This window comes from Camellia sinensis, chromosome 5 (genome assembly GCF_055761805.1).
Source record: "Camellia sinensis isolate YWXY chromosome 5, ASM5576180v1, whole genome shotgun sequence".
NCBI lineage: Eukaryota > Viridiplantae > Streptophyta > Magnoliopsida > Ericales > Theaceae > Camellia > Camellia sinensis.
Genome location: NC_138965.1, coordinates 62,475,387 through 62,499,247, shown reverse-complemented (window position 1 = coordinate 62,499,247; position 23,861 = coordinate 62,475,387). Strand labels below are relative to the sequence as shown.

The 23,861-nt window shown below is 36.0% G+C and overlaps 3 protein-coding genes across 4 annotated transcripts; all 3 read right to left on the bottom strand.

Moving 5' to 3' along the window:
• Positions 1-13,692: 13,692 nt before the first annotated feature.
• Positions 13,693-14,193, bottom strand: LOC114323658 (uncharacterized). The gene has a single exon (XM_028271318.2). It carries the CDS (start codon positions 14,191-14,193, stop codon positions 13,693-13,695), a length of 501 nt encoding a protein of 166 aa, XP_028127119.2.
• A 72-nt stretch (positions 14,194-14,265) lies between these two features.
• Positions 14,266-15,633, bottom strand: LOC145791445 (uncharacterized). Its single transcript, XM_082871798.1, has 5 exons — positions 15,340-15,633; positions 15,026-15,220; positions 14,791-14,943; positions 14,673-14,723; positions 14,266-14,493 (listed from the first exon to the last, which is right to left on the bottom strand). The coding sequence occupies exons 1-5, from the start codon at positions 15,631-15,633 to the stop codon at positions 14,266-14,268; spliced, it is 921 nt and encodes a 306-aa protein (XP_082727924.1).
• Positions 15,634-17,889: 2,256 nt separating this feature from the next.
• On the bottom strand, positions 17,890-22,563 carry LOC114323646 (IQ domain-containing protein IQM1). Of its 2 annotated transcripts, none has more exons than XM_028271299.2 (8): positions 22,007-22,563; positions 20,722-21,235; positions 20,445-20,625; positions 20,233-20,321; positions 19,820-19,907; positions 19,488-19,718; positions 19,282-19,383; positions 17,890-18,778 (listed from the first exon to the last, which is right to left on the bottom strand). In XM_028271299.2, the coding sequence occupies exons 2-8, from the start codon at positions 21,204-21,206 to the stop codon at positions 18,314-18,316; spliced, it is 1,641 nt and encodes a 546-aa protein (XP_028127100.2). In that variant the 5' UTR covers positions 21,207-21,235; positions 22,007-22,563; the 3' UTR covers positions 17,890-18,313. The 2 variants fall into 2 exon arrangements, with proteins under 2 accessions (XP_028127100.2, XP_082725126.1); XM_082869000.1 differs by having other exon boundaries at positions 19,488-19,715; positions 22,007-22,509.
• Positions 22,564-23,861: the final 1,298 nt, after the last annotated feature.

Genomic DNA, 23,861 nt, shown 5'->3' with positions numbered 1-23,861 from the left:
TGGTATAAGCCCATTTATCATTTCCATGCCATTCCATCGCATTTTGCCATTACCTCGGTTTGCGTGCCCGTGCGCACGCATTTCGAGGCACTCCTTTTTTATCCACCGGCATCCGATGTGAGTGTGGCTGAGGCTCACTCATGTTGGTATAAGCCCATTTATCATTTCCATGCCATTCCATCGCATTTTGCCATTGCCTCGGTTTGCGTGCCCGTGTGCACGCATTTCGAGGCACTCCTTTTTTATCCACCGGCATCCGATGTGAGTGTGGCTGAGGCTCACTCATGTTGGTATAAGCCCATTTATCATTTCCATGCCATTCCATTGCATTTTGCCATTGCCTCGGTTTGCGTGCCTGTGTGCACGCATTTCGAGGCACTCCTTTTTTATCCGCCGGCATCCGATGTGAGTGTGGCTGAGGCTCACTCATGTTGGTATAAGCCCATTTGTCATTTTCATGTCATTTCAAGACTCATATCATCGCCTCGATTTGTGTGCACGCGTGCACGCATTTCGAGACACATATCATCGCCTCGATTTGCGTGCCCGCGTGCACGCATTTCGAGGCACCTCATTTTCATCGCATTTTACCATCGCCTCGGTTTGCGTGCCCGTGTGCACGCACTTCGAGGCACTTCATCTTCATTACACTTATCATCGCCCCGGTTCGCATGCCCGCGTGCACGCATTTCGAGACACATATCATCGCCTCGGTTTGCACGCCCACGTGCACGCATTTCGGGACACATATCATTTTCTCGGTTTACGTGCCCGTGTGCACGCACTTCGAGGCATTTCATTTTCATAGCATTCTGTGTATGTTAGGATTATATCTTAGTTGCATTTCCTGCATATCATGCATATTGCATCATGTCCGGAATAGGAGTTAGCCCGGGCACGGGAAATGAGGTACATTTCGTACTCCGAGTGACGGAATGTGTCTTAATTCCCCCAGTCACCGACACTCCGGATTATCCATGATGGAGTTAGGTTTTAGCTGTAGTTTTATGTGCATTCATCCTATATTGAGTTGTGCATTTCGACTCCTCGGCCATCATGCCTCGGTATGCGTGATTGGTGGCACGAGGATCGAGACATGCATACATCTGTGCAAATACATTGCTATGCCCCTTTCCTGCTCTCTGTTGCAGCAAAACGAAGGATCAGCAACTTTTGGGACTTGGCACGCATTTCAAGAACAAGTGTAAACAGAGGCTAATTGGGGCATTCCGGTGGATTTCCGCGCAAGGCAGCCCAGACATGCATCATTCATCAGGAGCAAGGCAGTCCCTGGCTTGCACGCCAGTTTTACAGCTTTCTTAGTTAATTTGATTAATTAATTAGGAATTTGTATATTATTTAGACTGTATTATTTGGACGGTAATATTCTTTTATTCGGGACTGTAACATTTGGACTGTATATTTATTCGGACCCTCCGAGTGAGGGCACAACTGTAATAAGTGTGCGTGTGTGTGTTGTATGTCTTCCAACCCCACGTCTTTCTCCCTTTTATTTATCCGCTTACGATGGTTAGATTAGGGCATATTTAAATTAGCATACAATATGACAGCATGTTTGCATCATTCATCTGTTTTGCATACACCGGGCTCGGCGCACCATACTAACTGCATCGTATTTTCAATTCCAAATTGAATACATGGTAGTTGTAGCATTTCATATACCATCTTAGAATAGCCGAGCCTGCTATAGTTGCATTTTGCATGCGTTGCATTAGGCATTTCTGTATACTTAGGATCATGCATGATTTCTAATACAGTTTTTGTTTTGGCTTGGAGTACCCGGTAAGTTTTATGCTTTAGCATCCTTGCATGCGTGTGAGTGTTGCCATGAATAGCATGCTTACCATGAGGCTATATGCTTACATGATTTAACTGCCTGAATGCCTGTGGGTGAAGGTTGGATTATTTGAATTGGAACAATTCATTAATTGTGAGTTTTAAGCCCACTAGATAGTGGCAAAATCATGTTTTCTAAGCCCACTTGAGGGTGGCAAATCCACGTCTTAGCCTACTTGCGGGTAGCACCATCAAACCATTTTCAAAAACAAGCATGAAATGTTTTGTTCCAATTCGGACGACCCGGTCTATACTTGTATGCTGTGCGCATCACATAGTAACCTAGGCTAATAACCGGTATAAGAACTCACAATGTTTTCAAAAATTGATATCATGGTTAGTAGAGGCCGGTCTATGACCGGGCGAGCGGGGGTGCTCACAAAGTGACCTTCCCCAATCGTACCCAAGTTCCCGAGCCGAGGCAACTTTGGTGATGACGGACACGTGGCCTTTTGGCACCGAGTCAGGGTTTCCTAAATTTCCCAAATAAAATATTTAGGTGGCGACTCTGTATCTGGCAAAGCAGTCCATGTTTGGCACTACTTTTTCAAAAATCTGTTTCTCAAAACAATTTGCCAGATTTGGACTCTTTGGTTCAGACTTAGAACCGTGACTACGAAAAGTCGAGTCCGAGCTGTAGCGAGGTCCCCCGCGGGCTTGTTACAGTTGGTGTTGATGAAACTGTAGAGACAATGAGGACGAGGAGGGATGTTTCAAAGGCTGCCATTGATGGGTGTTCTTGATAGTTGTTTAATTATTTTCTTAATTTCTTCAAGCTACTAAGTATTTTCAAATTTTAGTATGACCATTCAGACCTAGTCGGATTTGTTAGGTTTTGCTCAATTGTTGTTGTATTAACCAATATACATACATACATATATATATATATATATATGAATATGATTTCTCTGTGAGTTTATCTTTGTTCAATTTCATCTGGTTTGTTTAAGACATAGAGAAAATTAAGTACACTAGAGAAAATTGGTCAAAATACAAATAAATTTGTGAGCAAATCATAGAAATTTCAACCCAGATAACTTTCAAAACACAGAAAAAATCAGAGAAATTGAGCAAATCAGAGAAATTTCAAATCAGATCTGGAAAAATGTTGAGGGACCCCGACCATTATAAAAATATTGCATGCCCTTTATCCTATAAAATATTAATACCATGGACCTTAAACAAAATTCTCCAAAATAATAATGTACAATTATTTTTCATATTAATCATAATTGCATTGTTGGGTGGTAATTAACACCAATTAAAATTATAATTGAATGTCATTTTGATTGTAATCAAAGTTATTGCAATAAGTTGTAACAAATACTATTTGAGACATAATTAAAATCATATTAGGATATAATTAATTTTGATTTAATAATTTTCTAATCTCGACATTAATTTAGATTATAACTTACATAATCATAATTAAATGCTTCAAATAAATGGGCACTTTGGGGAGAGGAGATATTGAAATTTGGAGGGCCAATTCTTTACAAGTATGAATTCAACAACACATATATTGTTGTAAAATATTTGGATAACCATCAAAAGAGATGCAATTAGAATTCTAATGAGTTTTGAACCAAAGTGGAAATAGAGGAAAGTTCTACCATGTGAGAAGTGTGGTATGCCATGTGGTACCACATGGTGTGATGAATAGTGGTGTATAGTGAAGGTTTTATCACCTATAAATAGGTGTGTTCACATGGTAATGTATATAGAGAAAAATTGTGTTTTATGTGTGATCATTTGTTTCCTCTTCCATTGCGTCTCTTTCTTCTTTATTTTCTTTAGTTTTATAATACGTTATTAGCATGAGATTTTAGCCGCCTGAGAAGACAAAGCCACTGGATGGTTGTAGTAAGTATAAATAAATTCTAAAGCTCATTTTATATTTCCTTAATATATTTACGTGATACTAAATATATTGTTTTTGTTAAATTTAGTAATCATGTCAAATCTTTCCAAATTATAATTCTCAGCTCTTGACATTTGTGGAAAAAATTATTTATCTTAGATTCTTGATGTTGAGACCCACTTCGCGGCAATGAATATTGGAGATACCATAAAACATGAAAATGTAGCATCCCTGTAAGATCGCGCAAATGCAATGATATTCATTCGCCATCATTTCCAAGAAGAATTAAAAAATGAGTACCTCACGATAAAAGATCCTCTAATTTTGCAGAATAATTTGAAGGAGAGATATGAGCACCAGAAGATTGTAATCCTCCTAAGAGCCCGTTATGATTGGATGCACCTGAGGTTACAATATTATAAATCAGTTAGTAAGTACAATTCTGCTTTATTTAAAATAATCTCTTGATTAAAATTACATGGAGAAAAAATTATTGAAGAAGATATGCATGAAAAAACATTCTCCACATTTCACACTGATAATGTGCTCATGCAAGAGCAATATAGAGAGCGTCGTTTTTCAAAGTACTTTGAACTGGTTTCATGCCTTCTTGTGGCTGAACAAACTAATCAATTGTTATTGAAAAATCATATATCCCATCCAACTGGTTCAACTCCATTCCTTGAAGGGAATGAGGTTGCATTTCATGGTTGTGGATGAGGGAAAGATCATGGTTTTGGACATGGTCGAGGTAGAAATAATTATCGAATTCGTGGAGGATATGTTTAGAAAAATAACATGCCATTCCACTAGAATTGAAATAATTCTGGAACATCACAAGAAAAGGGAAAAGGTTTACAGAATAAACGTCTCAAGAATCATGAAAATGCTTGTTACAGATGTGGCATGACAGGACATTGGTCATGTACCTATTGTGTGCCTAAACATTTAGTGGATCTTTATCAAGCCTCGATAAAAGAAAAAGGAAAAGGAATTGAGATGCATTTCATAGATCATTATGAACCCATTGATATTAATCATCTTGATGTTTCTGATTTCTTTGAAGATTCTGAAGGAAAAATAGATCATTTAATTGGTGATGGAAATATTCACACTGATTAACTTAATTTTCTAGATATCATATTTTTGGGTTATGCTTTGTATTGTCTTGTTTTACTTGAAATTTGTATTTTTCTATTTTGGAGTGTTCATTTTTTAGTTAGCCCTTTAGAGTTTGTATTTTTGGGTTTGACAGTTTGTATTTTTCTTGTTTTGAGAATAATGAATTTTAAATTTGTATAGGCATGGTTTTCATTGATGCATTGATTAACTCCAAAATGATTGGTGATGATATTTGTTTAGTAAACAACACAACCACACACACAATCTTACGTGATGCAAAATATTTTATACAATTACTCATGGGAAAGGCTAATGTCAATACAATTTTAGGTTCTTCAAACCTAATTGGGGGCTCTAGAACAGCCAATATTATGTTGCTAAATGGAACAAAAATTTGTATTAGTGAAGCTTTATATTTTACCAGACCCAGAAGAAATCTGTTAAGTTTCAAAGATATACATCGTAATGGTTATCATATTGAAACTATAAAAAAAAAAAAAAAAGAAGTCAGGAAGAGTATTTATTGATTACTTTAACTAATTCTAGCCAGAAGCTAGTATTAGAAAAACTTCCTGCCTTTTAATCTGGATTATATTATACGACAATACAAATGATTGAGTCACATATTGTCATGTACTAGAAGTGCTCTGACCAAAAAACGTTTATGCTATGTCATAACTGACTCGGGCGTCCGAGATCTATGATGATTCGTCGAATAATTAAAAATTCATATGGACATCCATTAAAGAACCAGAAGATTCTTTTACCAACTGATTATCTTTGTTTTTCCTATTCATAAGGGAAATTAATTATCAGACCATCACCCACAAAACCTACAAAAGTAATTGTTGAATCTCCATCCTTTTTGCAAAGAATTCAAGGGGATATATGTGGACTGTAGACACCCCATTTTTGACCGTCCTCAAGACTTGGATGTCATCATTTTAACACTCGATGATCACCCATGTTTGTGTTCGTCTTGAGTTCTCGGAGGTTTCGGCTACGCGCCTTGCCTCAAGACCTCTCGACTTGTTTGTTTTGTGTTTGGTTTTGCACCAAACACTTGTTGTTTTGCTTCTGAGGGTGGGAAATAGCTTGTTGGCCATCCCCACACCTCACCGGTTATGGCCTGAGGCCACCGGCCCTGTTTTCTTGCTACCGGCCAAAAGTGTTGGCCGGTTGGCAATGTTTTTGGTCGGCCGGCCATTGTTTTGATCAATTGGCCACTTTTTCTGGTCGAGACCTTTTCTTGAGGAGGTTTGAACCTTTTGAACCCTTGGTTTTAGCTTCTTGAAGAAGTTTGAACCTTTTGAACCCTTGATTTTAGCTTCTTGGAGAAGCTTGAACCTTTTGAACCCTTGGTTTTAGCTTCTCCAAGAAGCTTGAACCTTTTTAGCTTCTCCAAAAAGCTTGACCCTTTTGTTTTGGCTTCTTAGAGAAGCTTGACCCCTTTGCTCTAGCTTCCTCAAGAAGCTTGGGTTTTTGCTACAAGCTTCTAAGAGAAGCTTAGCCCCTTTGCTCCAAGTTTCTCCAAGAAGCTTGGACCTTTGTTCCTCTATAAAAGAAGAGCTCCTCTTACATTGCAAGGGTTGGAAAAAAAATGGTCTAAGGCACAAGAGTTGTATCTCTCTCTATCTCCATATTTTGAGCTCCAAAAGTGTTGGTTCTTGACCCCTTTGCACCACACCTCATAGCCACACACCTCCACCACTCATCTAAGGTCCTTGGAGGCCATTTTCAAAGGTTGAAGGTCTGATTTTTTGGTCTCAAAGCTGCTGGTTTTGCTGGAACTACAAGGGTAACACACTTTACCCTCTTTTGGTCTTTATTTTGCTTCATCTTTTAGCCATACTTAGAAGCATTTTCGAGCTTTATCATAAACTGAAAAAAGTCTTATTTTGAGCTCCTTTTGAAGTTTGTTTAAGATCACTTTTGTGTTTGGGGTTGTTTACCCCCCCTTAGGCCTTGTTTGGCCTCATTTTTGTGCCTTTTTTGTGAGTTTCGGGACCACCTTGTATTGGATGGTGTTTTGAGGTCCTAAGAAGGAGAGGGTCATCCCCTCTCCTTATTGTCTTGTTTACTTGCATTTTTGGCCTTACAAAGGAGCCCATATTTGCACACTTCTTGAGCTCGGTTCAGGCCTTTTTCAGTGTGTTTTAGGGCCTGCTTAAACTCCTTCCAGAGCTGTTTTTGTCATTTAAGGCTTGCCTCTTGCATGTGTAGAGCAACCCCCTTTATAGCTTTTCAAAGTAGCACCTCATTCTTGCATGTATTGGATACATTTCAGTGGGTATTTGGTCATATTTTGGCATGTCATGAATCTTTTTTGGGCTGGTTTAGTGACCCCTTGAATGCTTCATACACTTGTAGTGTAAATCCCCTAAACTAGCTTCACATGCATCATGCTTTGTCATGTCTTGTTAGCTTGTTTGGTTTACATTTTAGCATGTTTTTGGTAATTTTTTGTCACATCATGACCCTACCCATAGTTGGTTCGGTCATCCTTTGCATGCTCCATGTAGGTGTAGAACAAATCTTGTTTACTAGCCTCTTGTGCATGATGTTTCGACTCATCATCCTAGCATATTTTGGCTTTACTCTAACATGATTTTATGCTTATTTTGGGCTATCCTAGGAATATTTTGGGCTTCCTTGGCCATATCACTCATGCTTTGTATAGCTATAGTGTAAATACTTAGGCTAGTCTTGGGTTTTGAGGCCCCTACCATGCATATCATGAGTGTTTGCATGCTTCAGAGTCATTTTGGAATCATTTAGTATGCCATTTCAGAGCTGGAATGTATGCCGTTGTATGCCATGTTTCATCCTTGCACTGCTCTTGGAAAGTTGCATTTTGAGCCTTAGGCTTGGAGCCCTTGCATTGTGCATGTTTGCATGAATCTTGGGCCTTGTTCTCATCTCATATGGCCACTGATTTAGACATGGCTGAGGCTTGTCCATATTAGTTTAAGTCCATATTTTGCATGTTGCTAAAATGTTGTTACATTGCTTCATATTTGCATGCTTTGGTTGCATCATGTCTTGCATGCTCATTGTTTGAATATTGTCACATGCTTGCATGTTTGCATGTTTGTCCACATGTTCATGTTGCATACTTAGCTTGCATGCTTAGGTTGCATAACATATCATGCATCTCTTGCCTCTTGATCAAACCATGATAGAGGTTGGAGGCGTCTTGTTTGTTTTGTGTGCATTTCATTTGACATTGAAATTGCACACTTTGGCTTCTCGGGCCATCATGCATTGAAATGCGTGATTGGTGGCCCGAGGACCGGGGGCCACACTCCCTTGAGTCCATAACATGATGGGGAGGGTGGTTGTGCAAACATTTGCTTTAAAAATGCATTGCCATGCCTTGTCTTTCCTCTGCTGCTGTCAAACAGGGTTCTGCAGGAAGAAATGGCCGACCGACCACATTCAGTGCCGGCCAGCCATGCATCGTTGGCCGAGAGCCTCACAACTGGTCGATGACCACTTTTTCATAGCCGATGACCATCTCTCTTGGCCGGTAACATCCCACAGTGTTCAGGGAGTGTTCCGGAACCAACCTTGGGACTTGTGCAGTCTTCAGAGGTGTAGGGCAATGTAAACAGAGGCAACTGTGGCATGGCAACGGGTTTCCGGGCGAGGCAAATCGAGCATGCATCATCCCATCATTTCGAGGCGGGGCTGCGGCCACCTTCCTCCTGTAATTAATTAGAAGTTTTGTAATATTTAATTAGCTAGAGTAGTTAATTATTTATTTGGTTTGTATTATTTATTCGGACCGTCCGAGCGAGGGCAATGATGGTTAGATTAGAGCACGTTTCAATTAGCATACTTATGCTCGCATGTTTGCATTCACTCATTTGTCCTGCATGCACCGGGCTCGGCGCATCATACTAACTGCATTGTATTTCAATTCCGAGTTGAATACATGTTATCTGTGCATCTCACATGCCATCTTAGAATAGCCGAACCTATCTTAGTTGCATCTTTCATGTGTTGCATTAGCTATCTTAACATGAACTAGGATCATGCATTGATTACTAACTAGTTTCTGTTTTGGCTCGGAGTACTCGGTGAGTGCTTATGCTTTAGCATCCTTGCATGTGTGTGAGTGACTGCCATGATAGCATGCTTACTATGAGGCTAACTGCTTATGTGATATAACTGCCTGAATGCCTGTGGGTGAAGGTTGGGTTGCTTGAGTTGGAATAATTCGTCGAAACCCGTGCTTTAGCCTACTTGCGAGTAGCAAAATTCAATTCATTTTCAAAACAAACGGATGTGCGATGCTTTGTTCCAACTTAGGCAATCTAGTCTATACTTGTATACTGTGTGCATCACGTAGTAATTCTAGGCTAATAAACCAGAATAAAAGCACATAATGTTTTCAAAAAATTAATATCATGGTTAGTAGAGGCTGATCTTTGATCGGGCGAGCGGGGGTGCTTATAGCTGACCTTTCCCAATCGTACCCAAGTTCCCGAGCCGAGGCAACTTTGGTGATGACGGACACATGGCCTTAGGCAACGAATCAGGGTTTCCTAAATTCTCCCAAAATAAATATTTAGGTGGCGACTCTGTATCTGGCAAAACAGTCCATGTTTGACACTTCTTTCTAAAAATCTGTTTTCCAAAAAACGATTTGCCGGATTTGGACTCTTTGGTGATTTATCAATCTCACATTGCACATTGTGAGATCAGATTAAGAACCGTGACAATTTGAGTCCGAACTGTAGTGAGCCCCAATGAACAAAACGGGATTCATCCTCCCGGGGCATTCGTGGGGACGTCTACATGGACCCATACACCTTTCTTGTGGACCATTTCGTTATTTTATGGTTTTAATAGATGCATCAACCATATGTACATGTTTGTTTACTTTTTACACGTAATGTTGCATTTGCCAGGCTTCTTGCTCAAATAATTTGATTGTGTGCACATTTTCCAGACCATCATATCAAGACAATTCGTGTTGATAATGCCAGTGAACTTACATCCCGAGCATTTGATAATTATCACATGTCCATTCGCATTGATATTGAACACCCTATTGCACACACTCATACCCAAAATGGTTTAGCTGAATCTTTCATTAAGAAACTTCAGTTGATTGCTCAGCTTTTGCTTATGAAAGAAAATTACCTATTTCAGCATGGGGTCATGCTATATTGCATGCAACATCTTTGATTTGTGTCAAACTAGCTACATATCATGAGTACTCACCTTACAACTTGTATTTGGTCAACCACCAAATGTTAGTCACCTTAGAGTGTTTGGTTGCGCGGTTTATGTTCTTATTGCACCTAAATAGCGGACTAAGATGGGTCCACAACGTAGGCTTGAAATTTATATTGGTTTTGATTCTCCATCAATCGTTAGATATCTAGAACCTTTGACTGGTGATGTGTTTAAGGCACAATTTGAGGATTGTCATTTTGATGAAACAATTTCCCCATCATTAGGAGGAGACAAGTCGCAGCCTGAAGCTCGATAGGAAATCACGTGGAATATTTAGATGGTATCTCATCTTAATCCTTGTACTAATCAATGTGAACTAGAATTTCAAAGGTTCATTTATTTGCAAAGTATTGCAAATTAGTTATCAGATGCATTCATCGACACAAAAAATGTGACATAATCTTACATACTAGCAGCTAATACCCCAGCAAGAATTGATGTTATTTTCGGACAATCAATGGGTATGGTAACAAATGAGTCTAAGGCATGCCAGAAGCGTGGGAGACCCATTGGTGTAAAAGACAAAATTCCTCGAAAGAGGAAAGCTCAAGAACAAACAGTTGGTACTCTAGAAAAAACCATAAATGGATCTTCTAAAAAGATCATACCCAAAAATGAAAGCACCCCTAAAGAGGTTAGAACCACAAAACATGCTATAGTAAGTCTATCCAAATCTCCTACTTATGAACCTCCAGAAGAAGAACATTCGGAAAAGAAATCTCTTGAAGAGTTATTCCCTAAAGTGGAAAAAGGTACCTGAAAATAATGAGATCTCAATACATTATATGAGTATGGGAGAAGTTTGGGATATAAATCAAATTGTTGTCGATAACATATGTTCATTTAAAGTTGCTCTTGACATTACCAGAAGTAATGCTGAAAATATTATCAAAAACGATGATGACAATGAACCACAAATGTTGAGGAATGTCGACAGAGAAATGATTAGCCAATGTGGAAAGAAGCAATACAAGCAGAGTTAAACTTGCTTACAAAACGTGAAGTATTTGGACTTGTAGTCTAGACCCCTGAAGGGATACAGCCTGTGGGATATAAATGGGTGTTTGTTCGAAAACGCAATAAGCAAAATGAAATTGTAAAATATAAAGCACGATTTGTTGCACAAGGTTTCTCACAGAGACTTGGTATTGATTATGAGGAAACATATTCACTGGTAATGGATGCAATTACATTCAAATTTTTGATTACCTTGGTAATCATAGAAAATTTAGATATGCATCTAATGGATGTAGTTACATCATATTTATATAGATCAGTAGATAGTGATATATATATATATATATATATATGAAACTCCCTGAAGGATTTAAAATGCCAGAAACATCTAATTCAAAACCCAGAAGTGTTTATTCAATCAAGCTACAAAGATCTCTATACAAGTTGAAACAATCTGGACGCATGTGGTATAATCGGCTCAATGTATATCTATTGAAAGAAGGATATGTGAATGATCTGATTTGTGCATGAATTTTTATTAAGATATCATAATCCATTTTTGTAATCATTGCAGTATATATTGATGATTTGAATCTTGTAGGAACTTCCGAAGAGTTCACAAAAACTGCAAAATATTTTTAAAAAATGAATTTGAAATTAAAGATCTTGGCAAAACAAAATTTTGTCTCAACCTGCAGATCGAACATTTGCCGAATGGGATTCTTGTACATTAATTAACATATACAGAAAAAGTTTTGAAGAACTTTTATATGGATAAAGCGCATCCTTTGAGTACTCCTATGGTTATTCAATCTCTTAATGTGAAAAATGATTTTTTTCGACCTCGTGAAGATAATGAAGAACTCCTTGGTCTTGAAGTACCATGTCTTAGTGTAATTGGTGCTCTCGTGTATCTTGTAAATGTACTAGGCCTGATATTACATTCGCTATCAATTTATTAGCAAGATATAGTTCTGCACTAACCCAAAGGCATTGGAATGGAGTAAAGAAAATATTACGTTATCTTTGTGAAATAACTGATATGAGTTTATTTTAATCAAATAAATCAAAGTTACAATTAATCAGATATGCAGACGCTGGATATCTTTCTGATCCGCATAAAGCCAAATCACAAACAGGATATGTTTTTACCTATGGACATACTATAAATCACTCAAAGATACTTGTAATTCATGAAGTAAGTCGAGAATGTAATTGGCTTACATCCATGATCCATCATAATGTGAATTGTCTTCAACAAAAGATAGTATAACTGTATTATATGAAGATAATGTTGTGTGTATCACACAGATCAAAGGAGGCTTTATCAAAGGTGACTGGACTAAACACATTTCACCAAAATTATTTTACACATATGAGCTCCAGAAGAATGGTGATATTGATATTTAACAGATACGCTCAAGTGATAATCTGGTAGATCTATTTACCAAAGCACTATTGACTGCAACATTTAAGAAGTTGGTACATAATATTGGGATGCGTCGGCGTAAAGTCCTATTATGCAGCATTGATGGGGAGTCATCAATTTTAGTAGACTTGTAGATTGCACTCTTTTTCCTTCGTCTAAGGTTTTTTTCTTACTGGATTTTCCTTAACAAGATTTTAATGAGGCAATCTAAACAAATCACATAAAAGAATATTGTACTATTTTTCCTTCACCAAAGGTTTTTTCCCATTGGGTTTTCCTTGGTGAGGTTTTAATGAGGCATATTCTTAGTATATGGTTGTCCAAGGGGGAGTATTGTGAAATATTTGAATAACCATTAAAAGATATGCAATTGGAATTCTAATGAGTTTTGGGCCAAAGTGGAATTAGAAGAAAGTTCTACGATATGGGAAGTGTAGTATGCCATGTAGTAAACTACATGGTGTGATGAATAGTGGTATATAGTGAACGTTTTATCACCTATAAATAGGTGTGTTTTCATGGTAATGTATATAGAGAAAAATTATGTATTATATTTGTGATCGCTTATTTCCTCTCCCATTATGACTCTTTCTTCTTTATTTCTTTAGTTTTATAATATATATAACATATAAGTTGTGGTTTTGGCATGGGAATGGATGTATGCAGGGCACTGGCCCCAGGGATGGAGCCAGGAATTCATTTGCGGGGGGCCAAGACATAAATAATTTTTTTTATATGAATTGATATAAATTACTATTTTTTTGAATTCAAAAGATAAACTAAAATTTAATACTGAATTAGTACGTAAAAAATAAAACAACCATATATTTAGTGAATTTAATATATGAATAAAAGCAAAGTCATGTATTAAATAATTATTTATACAAAGCAACTCAATCATCCATCAAAGTGGAGCTCAACGTTCTTTCATATCTTGAAAGTTTTCGATGATTGACTCTGTGGTAAAATTTTCAGCAATTTCCTTGTCAATGTACACAAGCAAAGAATTTGTAAGAAGTTCATCTTCCATTTTGTTGCGAAGTCTAGTTTTGAAAATTTTCATGGCTGAAAATGATCACTCCGTAGTTGCAATAGAAATTGGAAGAATAATAACAAGTGTAATAACTCTATAAACAAGTTGATAGACCGTAGATTTGTTTGTCCTTACCAACCACTGACACAATTCAGAAATAGTAGACAACTTTTTGTAATCTACATGCTAAACTACATTATGCTCGTAATGGTGAAGTTGCATTCTCAATTGTATTTTCTCTTGATTTGTGAAGTCTTGCAGATAAATCTTCCCAACTAACTGACAAATATCATCCATTCTAAAAGTTTCAAACAAATCTCGAGGATCTAGAGCTGAGCTAAGATTAAGTAACTCTATTGCATGTTCATTAAACTGCCCATTTAATTCTTGTAGTTGAGAATCTATTGCAACATAAAAAATATCTACTCGATAGTAATGCTCAATTGTAAAGTCATCTTGATGATCACGAGCTCGACCTCTTCTCCCAATATAACGAGCATTCATATTCGGGACATCTATGCTACGTACCTCACAAAATGATTTCACATTGCCTGGTACAACATCCCGTTTGTCATCTCTAAACTTTCGCAGAAGTTCCTTGGTAGATGAAACTAGATTCATAGCATTTAAGATGTCTTGAGATCGGCATTGCAAATCTTGACAAAGTAAATCATTGATCTCCAACATTTCTTTCATGAGGCGCAAAATAAAGACAAATTCAAATGAAGTCAATGTTTCATAAGCTGAGTTTGCATGTCCTCATTGGGCAGAAGTTGTTTCTTCATTAATGATGTTAAGAAGAACTTCACATGTTGGACTGAACATTTTTATTAAGCTTGAAACTGACTTGAAGTAAGAACTCCAACGAGTGTCTCCAGCTCGTTGTAAAGTGTCAATCTGGTTAAGTCCCTTTCCAGTCTCAAGCTCATCAATGTTAATCATATGTTCAATTTCAACAGCCTGTGCAACTTTCAATTCATCAGTGTGCTTGCATGAAGCACCGACAATATTGACAACAAAAGTTAATTTAAGAAAAAATTTATGAATTGGGATAACATCTTTCGATGCTGCCACTAAAGCCAATTGCAAGCGATGTGCAAAATAATGATCATAATAAGCATATGGACAATCATTCAAAACAAATGCTTGTAATCCTTTCCACTCACCTCGTATATTGCTTGCACCATCATATCCTTGCCCTCAAATATTCTGAATATCTAAATTGTGATGAGACAATACAAAATATATTCCATCTTTTAGGGTTGATGTAGTAGTGTTAGAGACATGAATAAGCTCAAAAAAATGCTCTTTCACAAAACCATCTTTGTCAACAAATCTCAAAACCATAACCATTTGCTCTTTTGACTCATCACAAGCTTCATCAACAATTATGCAATACTTTGCATCACCAATTTCTTCACGAATTACATTCTTCACCTTGGTTGAAAAAAATATGTAAAATTTCTTTTTGAATCTTTGGTGATGTGTAAGAGGCATTTTTCGGAGCTTTATCCAATACTTTAACAACATTGTCATTATAAGACCCTAACAAATTCACTATTTGAAGAAAAATTTCGCGATTGATTGAATCTGGCATTTCATCATGACCTCTAAAAGCACAACCTTGGAATGCAAGCAATTGGATTGTATCAATTGAGACTTCTAATCTTAGTCGATTATCTACAATTTGTTCAGAAGTAAAATTGTCCAATACCTTTTGTATATTTGAAATTGATTCATCAAGTCTTCACATGATCTCTTGACAACATTGTGAAAAGAGTTAGGGTCTTTCCCTATGTGATTTAAAAAAGCACATTTTGCTTTATCCCTAACTTTATTCCGATTCTTAAATCCATCAACAGTGAATGCTTGCTGCCCACAATATCTAGATCCACATGGTTTATGAAAAAGAAAACATGGTAAACAAAAAGCTGCATCTTTTGCAGGTGAATATTCCAACCATGACGGAAACAGTTTGAACCATGACGGTTGAAAGCTACGAAGATGAGTTGTTGACTCAGATTTCAGATACTTTGAAAGTATAGGTTGGTATGGACCAGCCTTAATATAAGCTCGTCGAATTTCATAACATTGATTAGCATGATAATCCCAAATCTGTATACGCATAGGATTTCGCTCCAATAAACCAATATCAATTTCTTTAACATCAATTTTTTGAGATTTTGTTGGAGGATTTTCAGAGATATCAACAATGGAAGTAGGCAATGATGCATTATCAACATTGACTTTTGAGGAACTTGTATTTTTTTTTTTTTAAAAAAAAAAAATCTATCAATTTTACATGGCTTTGCCATAATAATCTACAAATCAAAATAGAATTCATTATATATATGGTTAATATTCTACTTAGAAGTTAGAACCAATTGCTAATATAAAAAATATATATATGTATATATCACAGGACAGAAATTTTTTGTGCCTAGAATAACAAATGCAATTAAAACAAATTTCATATAAATTTAAAAATTCAGAATTCAGATTCAACACATAAATTTTATACAACTCTCAATTCATTTTAATTTTGAATTTATAACACTTAATCTCAATAAAATTAAATTTTCCCAAATATGATAAAAAAAAAAAAAACCCTAGTAATTGAAATCATACGTCCTAATTTATAATTTTTTATTAATATGTAAAATTAAAAAAATTGCAATTTTATCAACATGACATTGAAAAAAAAAGAAGATAATAAAAGTATTACAAATTGAAAACAACAATAAAAGAGAATATGAATCACATACTTGTAATAATGAGAAGACTAATAGCAGAACCAACACTTTTTTTTTTTTTTTTTCTTTCTATATTCCCAAGTTGATTTGACTCCACGCTTTCAATCAATAAGGCGGCGTGTAGGTGCAACAAGTCAAACCCTTCTTAGGGTTTTTTTCTTTGTGTTTTCTGGGTTTTTCTCATCAAGAAAAAGAAGTGTACTTTTAATTATATTATATATTTTTTATTGAGCCGTGCTGGGACCCCAGTGGGGGTGACCCCCCAGCACCCCCACTCCAGGTGGGAAGGTCTGGACCAAGAAAAAAAATATATATATTCAACCTACCGCGTGACGCCACATCAGCTGGGGGTCACTGGAGGTTCGAAAAATTGGGGGTGCGAAGCATTTTTCTTTTTTGTTTCATATATAGTTTTTTTTTTTTTTTTTTTTTGAAAAGAAGAGACCTAGCCATCTAGTGATTAGGTGAGACCCACTTGACAATGACAAAACTAGAAGCACAGGGGCCATCTTTACTTAAACAATTATATATTATTGATATTTTGTTTAAAAGTAATATATATTAATAATTTTTTTTTTTTATTTGAGCGGGGCCATGGCTCCTGGTGGTCTACACGTTAGTCCGTCCCTGACTGGCCCTTACGTCCGCCACTGCCCATATTATTTATACATATCAAAATAATTATATCAAACTAAATAATCTTTATATGTAAAAAATCTAACAATATTATATGACCAGCAAAATCAACAACTACAATATTATTATTAAAAGGATAACCCCTAATATGTAATATATAATCAATTTTTACATAATAACCTCAGCCTGCACATATATATGTAGACTTCTAGTAGACATTACTAACATGAGGATAGATAAACGGAAAAGACAACTTTGAAAACAAAAGCAAGCACCTTATACCAAAGTAGAATATTTGTCTTTATTGTTTTTTTATTTTTATTTTTATTTAAATTTCCTAATTTTTTTAGTAAAGAAATTGCAATAACTTTGCCTAGACAAAAAGACAAAAATAAGTAACAAATAACACAACTCATACCAAACACAAAATATATTCACCATCACATTTACTTCACTTTCCAAGGGTATTCATGCAAAAAATGTCATGTAATGAAAAAAAAAAAAATTAAAAAAGCGTTTTATATGATATATTGTTCTAAGAATACTAAATAATTTCTGCTCTTGCAAATGAAAACTATTTGCTGTTATGGCCGGGTATAATTTTGTTTTAAAGAAAGAAATCGTCGGAGTCCAAAGAAGGTGGCTCTGTCGCTAAGCAAGCCTTACCGGAGGGCAACAAATGCCTTACAAAGACAAGAACCAATTGTAACACCCACAATTAGACATCACTTCTCCGTTTGTTTTAAATCACTTTTCTATAGTAAGATCGAAGATTTTGAATAGAGTTAAAAAAGCACTTGAAATAAAATCACTATAAATTTGTTCAACATCATAGAAACCGACCATAGTCAACTAGGTCATTTGTTTTTGTGACGAGTATATGCAAATTCTTTGGTAATGTATAACCAAAACTAAAGTGACACGGTCTCAAAACAATTCCAACCAAAACTACAATGGACGAACCAACTATTTCCTTTCACAAGACGAGAAAGAATTTCAACAGAGAAAAAAATTTATTTTTTATTGAAAATTAATAACTTGAACTTTGTTTACAAAGAATGAATCAATCAATGGAATGAACCCAACCTCCAACAAAAAAGGTGCCAAAGCAGGGTGCAAAAAAGAATCGGTAAGCCATTTACAAAATAAAATTAAAATGAACAAAATAATGAAGAAATTAAGTTAAATCCCTTCATCCTCTAGTATATGCTACAAAAAGTTGCAGTAGGGTCCCTACCTCCTGAAGTGCTGCTGGTGTCCTTACCGCCTCGGGTTATGTATCGGTATCGGCTATTCGGTCATATAATGGTCAATATTAGATAGTATTGGCCAATATATCGATAAATAATGGTATCAGAAATCTAAAATCCCGATATGTGACGGGGATAATGGTCGATGTTTGAAACCCTGCAGTTGCCTCAATTAGCCACCGCAATAGTGGTTCTAGGACTTGGGAGCCCCATGTATGCTAATCTGGGAGAAAGCCGGACCTTTGGGCTCGGCCGTGGAGAAGGGATCGGACCATAGTTTCCAAAGAGTCCAGCGGCGACTCGGGGCGACAGGTTAACTTGTTCAAGTGCTCGGGATTGTAGCTCTGTTGGGTAGTCCCGAACACAACCGATGCGAGGGCCAGTTCCCGTCGTCCACTTGCACGACAAGCGCTTAGCCAAGTTAAAGACCGGTGCTTCCGCACTGGCATCATCAGTGCCCATATCTTCTTGATGATCACTTGTAATTGTGGTTTCCACTGCATCACACTCCACATTAGATGTGTTTGTATCTTCAGATTGTGTATTTGTAGCCAGACTTGTTACAGGTGGCTCTGGCTTTGACTCCTCATAAATAACCTTCACTGAAGGATAGTCATCATCAATTGCACACCTCTGTATAAAAAGAAAATGGTCATCAGTATATCTTTAAAGATTACTCATAAAAACAGTTCAACAGAAACATATCACATAAACATCAGTTACAAACTATGAAGCATGGGCACTCCGAAAAAATTGTAGTACGAGTACCGGGTACTTACCCAACATGGGTACGCAAAATACAGCTCGGTTATGGCTCAAGTATGGGATGGGTACAATTTGGGTACATTTGTGGGTACTTTAGGGCATAAATGTAATTTTCTTTTTTAAAATATAGGAGTACTAGAACAATTATTTTGTGCCTATTTTCAAAAACATAATATATTTTTGCAATTATCAAAAATATACAAAAATGCCTAAGGTTCTTCTTTTGACCATTATAAAAAAACTTTAATTCATCCATCCTAGGTTACAAACACCTAAATAACTTGGTATGTATGTCCATAAAAGGTACATATGTAATGTGCTCGCGTCAAAAAATATGTAGAGATAACTGCATACAGGTTCAGAACAAGTACCTTAACATTGGTGAGATCTACATGGTGTTCCTCGAGGAAGCTAATGAATTCCCGGAAGTTCTCTTCTGTTGGGTGATAGTGACCGCTGTATGGCCATATAGCCTGGAAACGAAAGTCATAACAAAAGACATAATGAGAATCACATGACAAAAGCATAATTGCTAACATTTGATGCGAGTGTAGAGATGTGTGTCAGCATTTAGTACCTCAAGAACCCCGTCATGAGCAACTAATCTTCCAGCCGCTGTGGTGGCTGCACCAGAAAGAAAACTCGAATGCTGAAACACACCTTTCTTCTTCTGCCCCACATACAAATTCCTTGATGTGCTTAGGACAAAAATCCACTTCGAACCCTCTGTGGTTTCTACGAGCGAACCACTTTGTCCATACACAAGCTTCCCATTTTCAACTACTACTTCATACGCTTCCCTTTCCTTCTGAAAAGAGACCAGAAAAGATAGCAATATGTCAGATATACACACAATAGATAATTTATGTAAGGAAATATTGTAAAATTCTTAGATGATTTAAAACTTACCGGTCCTAGGTATTTGATACATTGGCGTTGTAGATTGATCCTTGGGCAGGTGTCGAGGTTTACTTCCTTGCCATCGCCTACATCCAACCTTCATAGATCAAAGAAGTAGATTGTAAGAGATAGTCATCACATGGTAAATTGCGCTTTAAGACTTCTGTTCTATATGGTCAATACTTGGATGTGAGAAAGTGGAAGCAATGAAAGAAATAAAGGGTGTTTTATTTATCCTTGTTTGGGTTTTTTGGCGATCCAACTAAACAAATTTGTGAAGCTTAAGATTCCAAACCTTTTTAATAGAAAAATTGTGTTTCTAAGATGTTAAATCAGACTAAACACATTTGTCTTTCTTTTGTTTTGCAATAAGTTGCTCGTCAACCGAACAGAGCACACGTTAAGCAATACAAAGTACTCACCAATAGAAGAAAGGCTGAGCACTCTCGCTTTGAAACCAAACATCATAATACAAATGTAAGTTGTGTCCATATCGATGTCGTGGATCAATCTGTAAAAAAATAAAATAAAATTGATGAGAGTGGTTAGATCATTGAATTTAAGTGAAATCAATATTATGATCTTTGAATAAAAATTTTAATTGGGTCAAAAGAGGTCTCATAAAAGCACTTACAGCTTCAAGCCAATGTTGAAGGGCTAGTTTTTGAGCCTTCTCATCCTTGGACAATCCCTTACCCACCTTGGCAGCTCTTGTCCTCGCCCTGGCCCACCGCGAAACAGCAGTTTCAGGTTTCTCGACATTGAAGAACGACACAGAGCTCTGTTTGAGAGCTGCAAAGTCTAATGCTTTCCACCTACAAAAATTATTTTTTAAAAGAATGTTAAGCAACTTAAGAAACATTTCATGTGATTACGAGCAAAAACTTGTAATAGGATGTTAAGAGACAAACCATAGCTCTTCAACCACGACCGCACAATCTGCAAGGTTTCTTCGAGTACGGTAACTCTTATAGACTTTCTGAAGCTTAACTGCAGCGGCATCAAGCTCACATACGGGTCTTGGTGAAAACAATATTGCCGGTTCAGGAAGTGAAATTGAGGGTACTGATTTATCAATAAACCCATCAACTTTATTGTTCGAAGCAGTCAAACCTGAATTCCTTATGTCTTGAACTAAATTCTTGAACGAAAGAGTTGTTTCGAGTATTATTTTCACGGGTTCGCAGTTCTTCAAGTTTATAGAACTCTTTGTACTTCTCTTATTAAAACCATTAGACTTGAGAATGGCTTCTGAATCTGTTTCCTTAAAACTATCAGTTCTCAAGGTCACCTCTTGTCCTTTGTAAGCAAAATTGATGTTGTGGGCCAAACTGAAAAACCAATGGTTCACAATTTCCTCCAAAGCTGATGGAAGTAAGGATAACGATAAACCCATAACAGATTTCAATATTTTAGAAGTGTCACCTGCACATTAAGATTTAGAAAACTATGTAAATTTACAAAATGATAAAAGAAGAGAGAACAAAAAGGCTATTATGAATTCACTCCAGCAAGAGTTCCATAAAATGCTAACTTTTCTAATCCAAAGGATCAGACTAATGACGTATACAATACTTGAATTCTCGATACAAAAAAACTGAGTGAAACGTATCTATTTTCCTTTTCCCCATCAAATATAAAATTATTCATACACATAAATAGATGCATCTATACTTTGATAAAGGTATCAAGATATGTATCGGTATCAATGATACGGTCATATATTGACCAAATATCAAACAATATTAGCTAATATATTAATGAATAACGGTATCGGAAGTCCACATTCTCAACACATAATGGCCAATCTGATAATAACGGCCAATATTTAAAACCTTATGGTATACACCAATAGTGCCCTAGAAAATTATTGAATATTTTAATTTTAACAAAACAAATTCAGGTCTCCATAGAAAAAATTACTCAGAAAAGTGTCTATGCCGAGTTTAAACGCGACATATTCAAATTTGGAAACTTTTTTCTGATATTTTTCATTTCCGTCTCAAATGATTAGAATCTAATGTCATACCAAACTAACCATCTTCCAAATTCTATCATAAAGAATCAAAACTAACACCAAAATTACAAACAATAAACACAATATGGTCCATGAAATATACAATTCTAACCAATCAACCCCTAAAATCCACAAACATGGATCATAGAAGTTTTTGAGAGAGAACACAAATGTCATACCTGATCAGAGCTTTCAAAAAGTTCTTCTTTTATCTTCCTCAAAACAAATTATCACTTGGGAAAAAAAACCCAATATCAAGTTACAAGATTCTCCAACTCTGACAGCTTTAATTATAAACCTAGCTTTATATATATCCAAAAGACCCAAAAATCTTCAGACACGTTTCAAGCGATGACTGGAAATTATACAACAGCCCTTTTTACCAGTTTACTCAAATGGTCCTTGAATGAGAATGGAATAGTGGGTTTGATTTATCAGATAGCTAGTTTCAAACCCACGAGCTTGTTTTTGCTGAATTCAAAGCTTGATATTTTGAAACCCCTTTTGAAACGGCAAAGCTTTATAGGGTTTTGTCACCCCCACAGTGATTTAGAGAGAGAAAGAGAAAATAGAGGATGAGAGAGAGAGAGAGAGAGAGAGAGAGAGTCAAAGAAAGTAACTGCTACTTGTAACTTCTATGAAAAAGCACTCGGATTTTGCTCTTCATATGGCGAAGTAGAACATGTCAACAACTACTATAGTACTAGTAGTTTAATTAGACTTGGCTGGACTCCCTGGCTCCACCAACACGCGCCTTATATTAGAAAGAAAATTTGAACTTGTTTGACAAGAAAATGGAAAGGAAAATAGTTGATACCTCCACGTGTGTGGTAGGATAAGTATCAAATTTTTTATTATATATTTAATTATATCAATTTTAATTTTTTTGTTATGTTATTGTAAGTAAATTTATAGATCTAAAACGGGAAGTCTTTAACATTTTCCCAATAAAAATTAAAGTGTTAACAGAAAGTTTACACTTTATTATTGCTTTTAATAAGGATATAAATGGTTTAGTTCGGTTGGTGTTGAAGGAAAGTTTAATATTGAACCGAATATTTCAATTTTGATAATTGAGGATCGATGCAGATCGTATGTTACGGTTTGATTTTATCGGTTTAGTATAGATGAAGAATTTACATAAAATTTTAAAGTGTTTTATAAAAACTTATGCAATTCTACGTTAGGCATAAATGAGAAAAGTACGAAACTTACACTCCTTTCATAGTTTTTATCACAAAAAGTGTATTATATTGGTAACTTGTATAATGCTCAATGAATTAAAATATAAAATTATTTTAATCTAATATTTAGGCCGATTTAATTTGTTGATATAAAAAACTTAAAAGAGAAAGAAATTGTGCATTATGAAAAACGAACCAAAGCCAAAACTTAGGTCGATTTCAAGCGGATGATTTAGTTCCATCAATTTTTCTTACAACCCTAATTTTAGTTTACAGAAAACATTAAGTATATTTATGTTTATTTTTGGTAAAAATAATAACAAAAATTATATTTGTTATATATGTGTATTAAATTTTTGTTTTGAAAGCAAGTTAAAAGGATGGCTCGTAAGAGGTGATTATTGAAGGTTGAAAATAGTGGCTAGAGGTGGCTGTTGTGGCATCAAAGGTAGTTGGCACTACCCTAGTGGGAGGTTGTTGGCAATGCTCAAAAGTAGTTGCTGACAATCAAAGTTGGTGGTGGTTGAAGGTATAGCTGTTGACAGTTGAAGGTGGTCGTGGCTGAAGTTTGTCTTGGCAAGACATCGTGGTTGAAGATGGTTTTTGAGAAGAGATGGTGGTCAAATGAAGTCATTAGCGATGGTGGTCGCTGGTGGTGCTAAGTAATAGATAGTGGTTTGAATATATTGAAAAAAAATAATAATTTAAACAAGTAAAACAAACTTTTATGTGGTTTCAAAATTTTAGCAAATTTTATGAACTGTTTACAATTTTTTAAAAATAAAAACGGACACCAAAGGATTTTTGGTTTATAGTTTTCAAAAATTCTAACAAATATATATATATATAT